The following is a 12,256-nucleotide window of genomic DNA, read 5'->3' on the forward strand; positions in this document are numbered from 1 at the left end:
TTTGGAGATCTTTTAATTTTCTTTGCAATTTCCCAATTAGATAAGTCTGTATCTTTGTATGCTTTGATTACAGCTATTTCTTCATTCGTTAAATTCTTACCACGTCCCATTTCAAATTCAGGTATCAAAAACCAAGTGTTTAAAACTTTATGAGCACTGATTTCACAGTCTGTTTAACTTACAAGTAATAATAAAAAATTAAGTCACAAATGCGCATCATCAGATCAAAATATACCAGTAAACTGAAAATAATTATTGATAAGGCTAATTCTATTTGTTACCGCAAATATCCAGTATTATACATTTTATGGTTTTATCAAATATACATACATGGACAGAGGGTTTGGGCAGGATTACCTAGATGTAAAGAACTTTTATTTTGGCAAAAAAAAAAAAAATTTTTTCCCCCGTTATTCTTTACTTTTTCTTCTGAAAAAAAAAAAAAATGATTCAAGTCTACATTTTTAAACTTCAAGTGTGCAAAATACACAAGTTTTATTTTTCCAGATATTTCTGGAATTCCAAATATTTCTTTAAAATTTTATTTTTTCTGGATATCCGAATTTTTTTTTCCTAACTTTTATAATCAAATAATTAAAATAGTAAAGGTTCATAAAATAGTTGTTCATCAATTATGTAGTGTTATATTTAGTTAGGTTAGGCATTATTTGTACGCGTTGACAACTAATTTTTCTTATTTGCACATGTTTATTATTAACTATTCTGACTATTTCACCTAAAAATCTAGTGTAATTTTTATTAACTATTTTTATTAAAGTTTATTAATTTGTTTTAAAAACATTCAATTTATGCATACCTAATTAAATAAGTATTGAAATAGTTAAAAAAAAAAAAAAAAGAATGCCTGACAAAGCCTAAACCCTCAGTTGGTGTATGTACACTCCACTGCACCTATCCCTATTTAAGTCAGTTGATGTATGTACATTACCATGTGTCCATCCATGTTTAATTTGATTACGCATCGATGTACACATTGATGCACTTATTCAATGAAACTCTGAAAAATGAAAATAAATGATAAACATATATAAATTTGTTAGTTCCACTTTATAATTTAATCCCATTAAGCCATTAATAAATGCCCACAGCGCTATGCCACTTGTTACTTGTGCAAAAAATTAAAGTATTTAAACATTTTTAGCATACAAATGGTATATCATGTGCACATTATTTGTATTTGTTTTTTTCAAACAAATGAAATATAAAATATGACCTGGATAATCACTGAAAGTACATTAGGATAGTTCAAATCTAAATTTTAAACAATTTTAAGCAATATATATCAACCCTTAGAATTAAGAAAAATTAGGTCGGCAATTTATTGCTGACCTCATTTTTCTTAATTCAAACTATTAGAAGTCGGCAAAAAAAATTGACACAAAGGGGTTACCGTAAAACATAGAAGCGAGGTCAGCAATTTTTTGTGGACCTTAAACACTTTCAGATCGGCATTGCCAAATGCTGACCTTTATTCCCAGGGTTTATATATATACATATATATGTGTGTGTGTATATATATATATATATATATATATATATATATATATATATATATATATATATATATATATATTTCAAATTTGAAATATTTATTAAAAACAGGGTTTTTGTGTTCTATTTTAGGAGACATTCAAAAGTTTATTGACCTAAAACCATTTTGGAGCAAACAGGTTGTTTTTATATACCTTATTTGTTCAAGCTGTATTTCCCTAAGATTTTTATATGCTGCATATTAAATGCTCCATGTTACTAATATGAAAAAGTCTAATAAAATATTAAACACTCTGTGTTTTAAATATTAAAACTCTATGTGTTACAAATGTTAAACGCATATTACAATTATGTTTTTTAACAAGTTTACTTTTTATTTACAGCCTGATCTTGCTGTAAATGAAAATGCTTTGTTACAAAAGATCACCTTACTCAGTTTGATGGAGGTAAATAGAATTTTTTTTTTTAATTATTGTTACAGTTATATTTATAATTATTTATTGTTTGTAATAGTATTTTGGCAAAAAAAAAATTTTTAGTTGACATTTAAGAGAAAATCAAATGATAGAAGCTTCACTTTTGATCTTATTTCACAAGAATCACATCTTCCAAAAGGAGAGGTATTTATCTTTAAGTTAAGACGCATATCTTCCAAAAAGAAAGTTAGGGGAGACTGGTTCTCCTAGGGACGCCATGTACCTAGGGACAATCGAATATTTTGAGAATTTAGTATGAGAGCATAATATATTTTGCATGTGGCAACACTCCACCTCTTGAGGTCAGTTGACAGCCAAAGTGTCATCGTGTTGGTGTGAAGCGTTGCAAAGTGGTGATTAAAAATTGATTTTACAACCCTTTTACGTAAGCTTTTTAACATTTTTCTTTTTTAATTTCACCCTTATAATGTATTTAACAAAATATTTCTTAGTTTATACGAATACATTATTTTGTTTGCTTGAATATTGCGTTAATAATATCTTTCAAATCCTAACCTCAAATTTTTAGTCGGCGTTTTTTGTCAATTTGGCGCCCTGTTGTGTCTAGGGACATGTGCCTAGGGACATGTCCCTAGGTATAAGAGAGTGCCGAACTTCTGTATCATCAGGAATTATTTGTGTTTTTATGTAATAAATAATTCATTTATGAATTGTGGTGTAATAAATAATATAATTGTGACTCGTTGTGCAGTAATTAATAGGAAATAATAGTTGTAATTCAATTTATGCCAATAATAATAAATAATTAAAGTTATTGTTATAAGTTATCTTTAGTATTTTTTTATTTTTATTCTAGATTTTGTTCATCATGCCACGCAGCAAGAAACAAAAATCCGGCAAGATCCAGATAAAGAAGTTGTGGAGAAGGCTGTGAAGGAAATAATTGCAAATAAAAATACAGTCAGAGGCGCAGCAAAAAAATATGGAATATCGAGATCTATGCTTTGCCGCCAAGTCAAAAAATTTAAGGAATCTGGACCTGAAAATTGCTCGTATCAAACAAATTATGCACATTGGAAAGTTTTTACTCATAGCGAAGAGTGTTTACTGCTTAAGTATGTTAAAAAAGCTTCTCAACTTCATTTCGGATTAACAACAAAGAAGCTGAAAGAACTAGCTTTTCAATTTGCCAAAATAAACAATAAAAAATATCCTGAACAGTGGGAAGAAATCGAGAAGCGGGCAGTGAATGGCTGCATACATTCAAAAACAAATTTAAGGAAATTATATCATTAAGGAAACCTTAAGGGACTAGTTTGGGCCGGGCTACTTCATTCAATCGGGAAAGTGTGAAGAATTTTTTTAATATATACACCAACATTCTACAACGACACCACTTCGATCCGTCAAGGATTTATAATGTAGATGAGGCGGGAGTTTCAACTGTGCAGGCTTGTCCAAAAGTATTTGCAAAGAGAGGAGTTAAACAAGTGGGAGCAATGACTTTGGGTGAGCGAGGCATCAATGTAACGATGATTGCCGCAGTGAACATGATAGGAAATTGGATTCCACCTATGTTCATTTTTCCTCGAGTCAAATATATACAAATGACAATGATGAGAGGAGCTCCTCCAGGATCAATTGGGGCAGCAAATCCCTCTGGTTGGTCGAACAAAAGGACATTTAGTGAATTTTTGGATCGTTTCATAGCGCATGCTCATCCAAGTAAGGATAACCAGGTAGTTTTATCAATGGACAATCATGCGAGTCACATTTCTATTGATGATATTGGCAAAACCAAAGAAAATGGCATTCATTTGGTGACATTTCACCCGCATACTACAAATAAGATGCAGCCATTAGATAGAACTGTCTTTAGTCCTTTTAAAACACATTAAAATAATGCTGTAACCAATTTTATGATATCATCAGCAAACACAGGAAAGCCTATTACTATTTATCACATTGCAGAACTAGCTGGAATAGCATACACAAAAGCATTTATACCATCCAATATAATAAATGGTTTCAAAGTTTGTGGCCTCTATCCACTGAATCCCGATATATTTTCGGAAGAAGACTTTTTGCCATCAAGTGTGACTGATAGACACTAACATCAAAAGATAATAACCCATCTACATCGTCTCAGGGCTCACTTTTGCCATCAAGTATGACTGGTAGACCAAGGCTCACTTCTTTCAACACCGCCAAAATCTGATTGTACAAATCTGAAATCCTTTCGATATAATGCCATTACCTAAAACTGGTCCAAGGACAAACAATAAACCTTCCCGTAAGGGTAAAGCACATATTGTTACTGACACGCCAGAAAAAAAGGAAATAGAGGAGAGGAAAAGAAAGAAAACAACCTGTAACAATAAATCAAAAAAACAAAATTGGGAAATACCACTGAAGTTAAAGTTTCTAAAAAATATAAATCGAAAACAAAAAACACATTCCGTTTAGTGGGATCATCTCTGTGTTCCTCGAAACAAGTATTTTGTCGTGTTTGTCACAATATAATACAAAATGATGATAAATGGATTAAATGCATAGTCTGCCGAAATGCAGTTTTTGTAAAATGTGCAGGGCCTGGTATTCTGCCATTTGAATTTATTTGTAAAAGATGTTTAAATGCTAATAGCGACGATAGTGCTGCAGATGAAGATTACAACCCAACGAACCAGTCTTGTAATGAAGATTTTTTTTAATTAAAGTATTTTTTATTCTGGAAAAATTGGTATCACTCTTTTTTTTTTATAATTATTAACTATTTTAGTTTTAACTATTCAAAATATATTGTTGCTTCTCAGTTCATTTTTTGTACTGGAAAAATTGATATCATTTTTTCCAGTACAAAAAATGATTTTTTTTCATCTACTAGTGTTAACTATTTTAAATATAATGTTTATTTACAATTTAAATATTTGTTTGTTCTGGAAAAATTGATCTCACTATTTTTTATTTATTAGTGTTAACTATTTTAAATAATATTGTTACCTTCACTACAAATAAATAGTTCTTTGAACGATCTATATCATTGTTTTAGTTTCCTTTCAGGATTATTTACAGGTTCTTTTTTATTTATAATTATTAGCTCAATAGAAGCCAATTTAAGTATTCAATTACCCAGCATCCCTAGGTACAACCGTCTATGTCCCTAGGTACAACCCCATGTTGTACCTAGGGACAAAACCCCATGTTGTACCTAGGGACATGCTGACAAAGTCAGACCTCATTTTGCAGCTATAAAAAAAGTACTAAAAAATTGTATTATAAAGCAGAGATTCTCATCAAAAGTGCACAAAGGACCATATTTTCATATACAGTTTTCAAAAGTTCAATTATATTCACCGATGAAAAATTACACTCATTAACCTAAAAACGTCCCTAGGAGAACCAGTCTCCCCTATTTAACTTTAAGTTAAGAATCAAGTAATATTTTTAGATTATATTTTTTTGTTTTTAAAAAAAAATTTTAATACACAGGTTGAACTGCTTGTCATGAAAGCTTTATCGTTTGGACTGATCAAAGGTTGTTTTTTTTTTAACAATATGAAAAGTAACAGCTGTAAAAAATTATTACTTTGATTTTATTAAATACTGATCTTAAATACAGATGTTGTATTACACTGATTGTGTGATGCAATATCTGTATCATATTGTTTGAAATTTTATTTACAATTTCCTTTATTTTTGTTTAGTTTATTATTTGCATTAATAGTTAGATCATTAAATGTTTTATTAAAAGTTTTTTCTTGGTGTTTCTTATCTAGAGTTAAGCTTTTATAGTAAAAGCGGTAAATGCACAAAAAAAATCAATGTACAATACTGTAACTTACTCCATATTACAGTAATACTATTTTTGCTTTTTACCACTTTTAACCTTATTTTAAGTGGAAAGCTCAACCCTAATTAGTATAACACAGTATAAGTTTTACTATGGTACATCAATCTTTTTTGTGCATTTATTGATAATACTGATGAATCTCAACCGTATTCTTATCATAAAAGTCTTGTGGTTTGTCTGCTATCTTTCAAACATTGAGCATTATCATGGAAATGACAAGTCTTTTTGCTTTACGTATAATGTTCCAAATAATTTTTCATATAGAATTTTTTTTTATTGAGAAAGAACAATAAAAAATTCATATTTTTATTCATTCATTTAGTCTGGTAAGAAACAGCGATTGGAAATTGAATAGATAAAAAGTGTAAAAAATTGCACAAAAAGCTTCAGAGATGCTTATTTTCAAAAGCAGTGTTAAGTGCTTGATGTAAAGTTTTTCACTTTCTGTGGTTCTATCAGTCGCTTTCACTTTACATTGCTTACAGAGAATTTAGTCTGTTGTGACCAGTCTTTTCTGTAATACAAAAGAAACAAGGAAATTTTGTGAAACTGCCTTGTAGCCCCATGAGGATCAATGCCATTTTCAAGTCTTTGATGCAAACTCTTTATACTTCAAAGCACTCAGCAATATCTCAACACTAGTGTAGTCTTTGTTGTAAAGCAACATGGGTTTGAGGCTCCAGAATAAACTCCCTATAAAATGATGCTATTCACTAAGGTTACATGTGATAACATTAGTCTTAAAAGACTGGGCACATCCTTGCAGAATCACAGTTCATCTTTCTGATTAAAGAAGTTAAAAAATGTTTCGTGATGTTTTCTCCGATCCTTGACTTGCATGTTTTATTCTAACAAATTTCACTGTTTGAGTCCGGATACCAGAAGCTCAGCATTTAACTTGGTAAGATCTTGGTCTCTGGTTAGATTGTTGATATCTCTCTAGTTAGGGAAGTATGGCCTCCTCTCCTCAACTGAACCTGCAAAAATTACATATTTAATAAAGCATTATTATTAGAACCATCTCAGTATATTGCAAGTTAATATGTATATAAACCTATGAAGTTTAAACTTTGAAATATGAAACTTTATAAAATTTATAAAGTTAGTGTTAATTGTAACATTTATATATGATTGTGTTCTTTATATTTATATAAGATTATGTTAGAGGTCTTTATGTTTATGTAATGACAGTTTGGTTTCTTTTAGGTTTTATTGATCAAGTAGATGAAGTTGTACATGTGACTTGGGTTCAACCTAGAGTTTTAGATACAAATCAGGTAAATTTTGGCATTATGATTCAAGGTTTGAATCTGGGCACTTAAGTTCTTCTTAACCTTGAATCTCTTGTGAATGCACAGGGTTTTCTAGACCTCTAGAAAACTGGAAAATTACATATTTTTAATATTCAAGTTATTGTTTTCAAGACAAAATATATTTTATATATATATATATATATATATATATATATATATATATATATATATATATATATATATATATATATATTAGTTTCACTTTCCCCTTGTTAAACATGGCTGCTGTATAGAGATTCATTTTGAGTACTTGTTTAAAAAAATCAATGCTTACTATTTTTAATTCAATTAACAATGTTTCTGTTTTATGTAAACTTTGATATGGTAAAAACTATAGGAAGATTTTAGAATTTTTTGTATGAATTGAGTTTAAATAGCATGAAAATAAAATAGGCCTTAATGTTCATATCAACAGTAAATAAAAATATCTCAAGTCTGCATTTTTTGTCAGAGAACTATAAATAGTTAAATTCAGTTCGATAGACATTTTTCTTTGCGACAAACACTGGTCCGTAATGATTATACTATACTTAATGGAAATATTGATGAGACAAAAAATGAATAAAGTTTTTGTATGTTTGCTGTAGTGAATTATGTGTTTCTGATTGTAAGATTTATAGGTAATTATGTTTCTGATTATATGAGAGGGAATTCGATAAATAAAAAAATGAAACATTTTGCAACAACTGATTTTTGATGTACTTTAAATAGTTTTGTATATAAGTTTCCAGTTTTATATTGGGCACATCTTCGTATTTGGGCACGTTCTCGTAGACTACTGCAACCTAGTGAACCTTTAATAAAAGAGGAAAATTGTTTAGAGGAAAAAGCAAGATCCGCATAAAATCATTATTAAGATTACTTTATTAGATTTAAACTTGAGAAAAGTTTCTGTGAACTTCCACTTAAAATTGCTTTGCTAAGAAGATATCTCTACCTTATCAACAAGGAAAGTAGTAAAGTAAACAGTGTTGACAAAAAATATTTTTAAAGATATCTTGATTGAATTACAAGAAATTTGGAATAGAGCTCATTTACCAGTTAAGACAGATAACAAATGCATTGAGTATTTTGTTGCAGTTTTTAATAAATGGCAAAATGTGTTGAATAAGGAAAAGAAGCCCTGAGAAAAAAACAAGACCGGTTTTAAGAATCAATTAATCAACTCTGTGGCATACATCTGCTGGCGCATATTACATATTATGTGTATCTTGACTTGTAACATGGAAGGAGGATTGGTAGTTTTTACTGAACCAACGGAAGTTGGTAATAATACAGGTAATTTCATGTATTATTTCAACCATGTTGCTGCATTGCTTTTACTTATTGTAACTGTTTTCATTTTATGTCAGTTAGTTAGCCTTAAAAACAGTGTCCACAGCATAGCTGAAAGAAGAAAAAAAGTGATAAAGAAATAAAAGAAATCCTGGAGAAAAGTGCGAGTGAGTCAAACAGCTCAGAAGTCAAAGTTTTAACTCCCTTCCAGGCAAAACAGAAAACCAGATTGTCAACTGTTGCTATTCAAATTAATCCTAAAACGTTAACAAAATCATTCATTGATGTCATTGACTCTACTGGTCACGACCAAAAAGATGCCAAATGTAATGCAATTTGAGTGGCTAAAAGAGAACCATCCTATTCATTACCTTGGAGGCGACTTTTCAAATGGTAAGATGTTTAGCTTAAAGAAAACCTAATGCTCATCATTGTGCAAGATTGCACAATGAGCTGTACATCTTGAAACTTGTCATGACGGAACAACGAATTGCATCGCTCAACCCAGATCAAGTCATAAATTAATAAGAATGGCTAATTTTATCGCGCTGTTACATGCAATTGCTTTTTTAAAAAGTCGTGTCACAGTTGTTGCACCAAAAGTTGATTGTCAGTACATCGCTGATATGCAGTAATACCGTAATATAATCAAAACCTCTTCTGATGCAGCCATTCAATCTTGCAACAGACATCTTAACTGAAGAGTTAGTTGTCTTTGCAATGTTCAATGAGGACATTTTACCTATTGAAAGATCTGCAATGGTATTGAAGCTGTAAAACACCCCAAATAGAGAAGAAACGAAGCCTGGAAAACTGTTTTTCCCAAAAGTTTATGGCAACAACGTTTTCTTTTGCTATATTTTTCTTTTCTAGAGGCTATGTTTCTATATTTTCCTTTTCTAAAGCCCATGTTTCTATGTTTTCCTTTTCTAAAGCCTGTGTTTCTGTTTCACTTTTCTAGAGACTGTTTCTATGTTCTCCTTTTCTAGAGTCTATGTTTCTATGTTTTACTTTACTAGAGACAATGTAAAAAAAATTAAATAAACAGTTCAATTTTTTTTTTTTTAATAATTAAAAAATAGAATAAATTTGAGTTTTGAATGCCATTTATATATATATATATATATATATATACATATATATATATATATATATATATATATATATATATATATATATATATATATATATATATATATATATATATATATATACAAGGTTTAGATGGAAATGTTGTTATTTCACAGCTTTTTAATTTAGATACGGACATTACGTGATTTACTTGGCAACTGGAGTGAAAAAGTAAAGAACTCTGTTTATTTGATTGAAACTCAGGCTCCAGAATTACTGGTTACCTGATTGGTTGAAAATATTTTATTGTGTGTTAGTTCTAGTGTGTTAATAATATTTGAAACATAATGTACTTGTTGTTTTTCTGTTTCTGGACATTTATTGTGTAAAAGGCCGGAAAATACATTACTAATGCACTTTAAATAAACGCAGAGTAGAGAGTTGGAAAGAATTGCATAAATTTACTTTCTGAGTATATAGTTTAAAAAATCTAAATGCAAATAGAGTAAAGATATTCAAATTAACTTAAAATTTGATTTCTTTTTTTAACCAATCAATTTTGACATTATTATTTTTAGGAATTTTACTAAAAGTAAGTTCGTAATTTGATATGGTTAAGATTTCCTTATTTTGAATTGAATATATATTTTTTAAATTTCTTAACATACGTCGTTCCCTAGTCCCAGCAATAAACCTTAAGTGTATATATTGTCACGAATACTTCTCACTACTCATTAGAACAACTTATTTTCATAAGAAATTTTAGTCCTTTCAGTTTTAGAGCTTTAAAGGCTAGCTAAAAAGTTCTATAGGATTTCGGGCAATGTTGATCGTAAGTGAAAAAATACGAAATTAAATTCTCAATCGTTTTAACAATTTTTTTATTAAAAAAAATAACATTTTGTCTGAGATCCGACAGAAGTTTTTGGCGGCTCACTTTGCATCACTAAGCGGAAATAGGATTTTACTTAAAATTAAGATTTTTCAAGTTTTAATTTTTTTTAAATACTTTTTTACCGAATTAGAGTAGTAGTTCCTAATTTTTAAAAAAAAAAAATTTAATATTTTTTTAAAAAAAGGGGGAATTTTAAGGTTAAAAAAACAAGTTTTTGATAAATTTTTGAATTGTTTATGATGAAAATCAAACTTTTGCATTAAACTTATATGTTTTCAAATTATTGATATATTAAATTAATTAAAAGTCAAAAAAAGTTTTTGCATATAAGGTTTTTCTTGTTTAATTCAGTTCGCATAGATTAATCGGGAAAAAAAGAAAACTCCGATTTTTTAAATATTTAAATTTTTTTTTTTTTTCTAATGAAGATGTTTTTTCTAAGTGAGAAAGCGGCCGCTATGAACATTTTTTAAACTTTTTTTTATAAATCAATATTTTATTCGTTTTTTAAACTTTTTTCTAAATAATGAAAACAATGACTATAGAATCAAATTGCAGTGTTTGTACGATTTTCAAGCTAAAAAGTCAGTATTCTTTCTTTTTTAACATACATAAAAATGTTCAAAGCTGCCCCATCATGGAGGTAGCTTTGAATCTACTTGAGGCAGTTTTGAATCATCACCAGCAAATGAAAACAACTTTAAGATATAAGAAGATGTAAAAGATTACTATATTTTTTTAACTTCATTAATTTTTACTTTTATTTGTAATTATTAGATCGCTTTTTTCTTATACAGTCTAATGTTATAATCACTTGAAAGAAAAAATCAAATAAGACTTATGTAAAACTATTAAAGATAGTAAAAGTGTTAGCTTATAATTAATAAAATAAAATAAAAATTGAAATAATGTTTATAAGAATCTTTATAAATTCAAAAGTTGATATTTTACAAAAATATTTCGATGAAAATCAAAACAATAAAAGTTAATTCAACAAAGTTTAAAGTATTTTTCGTGTTAGCTTGATTTTGGAAGTTTCTCGTTTTGAATTTCTTTTGGACTTTTTAAGTTTTGACTTGCGTAAAAGATAAATTGTATCTTTTTTAATTTTCTCTCTCTAGAGTGTCAGTGAGAATCTTAGATTTGCCACTTTTTCTTTCTTTATTTGTTTTTTTGCAAGGTAGAGCTTTTGGAAATGGTCTTACGGATTCAGGTGTTATAGTGTGGTTTAATTGTAGGGCTTTGGAAATAATTTTTTTGTTTTAGTCATCAATCATATCCTCTTGTTTTTTTAGCAATTATATCATTAGATTGCTAGAAACTTGAAAGAAATTTTTTCTCAAAAGGGTCATTAACTGCAATGTCTAAAGGTTGCATACAATGAGTGCAGTGGAGAGGAAATGTTAAAACTACCATTTCATTTTCACAACAATAACTGATGGCGTCCAATGAACAATGACTTTCATGATTATCCATTAAAAGTATAATTGGATCATTTTTTGAACATTTAACTTAACTTTTTTTATATCTTCTAAAACATTTTTAAAAACAATGTTCCAGTTATCCAGCCACTTGTTAGACTGTTTGCATATCCTATACAGGCATATGGCATCATGAAACCTTGCTCTAGAAAATATAAACACAGGTGGAATAAAATTTCCGATGGAATTTCTTATACCACACATTATTAGTAATTAGCTGCCCATGATCAGCAGGCACACACTGTCCCACTTGTTTTATTCCACGTGGTGCTATAGCATTGGGAAATTTCAGTACTGTCATTATCTAAATTTCATCAATATTATAAATTCTATCAGGAGTGAAACTGTTTTTTTTTTAATCTTTTCATAGTTGTCAAAAAATTTATTTACATTTTGCTGATTAAAACTTGTTAAACGAGACA

At 28.9% G+C, this 12,256-nt stretch overlaps 1 protein-coding gene across 2 annotated transcripts in view; it reads left to right on the forward strand.

Moving 5' to 3' along the window:
- The window catches only part of LOC100211422 (26S proteasome non-ATPase regulatory subunit 13), a 30,815-nt gene extending 21,009 nt beyond the window's left edge, over window positions 1-9,806 (forward strand). The window contains exons 11-16 of one of the 2 annotated variants that reach the window (XM_065812961.1): window positions 1,645-1,691; window positions 1,896-1,958; window positions 2,052-2,132; window positions 5,439-5,484; window positions 7,006-7,076; window positions 9,648-9,806. In XM_065812961.1, coding sequence (XP_065669033.1) covers window positions 1,645-1,691; window positions 1,896-1,958; window positions 2,052-2,132; window positions 5,439-5,484; window positions 7,006-7,076; window positions 9,648-9,746 — 407 coding nt within the window. In that variant the 3' untranslated portion in view covers window positions 9,747-9,806. Of the gene's footprint in view, window positions 1-1,644; window positions 1,692-1,895; window positions 1,959-2,051; window positions 2,374-2,805; window positions 2,842-5,438; window positions 5,485-7,005; window positions 7,077-9,647 lie in introns of those variants that run through there. The other variant, XR_010642382.1, reaches the window with a different exon arrangement.
- Window positions 9,807-12,256: the final 2,450 nt, after the last annotated feature.

This window comes from Hydra vulgaris, chromosome 12 (assembly GCF_038396675.1).
Source record: "Hydra vulgaris chromosome 12, alternate assembly HydraT2T_AEP".
NCBI classification, from domain to species: domain Eukaryota; kingdom Metazoa; phylum Cnidaria; class Hydrozoa; order Anthoathecata; family Hydridae; genus Hydra; species Hydra vulgaris.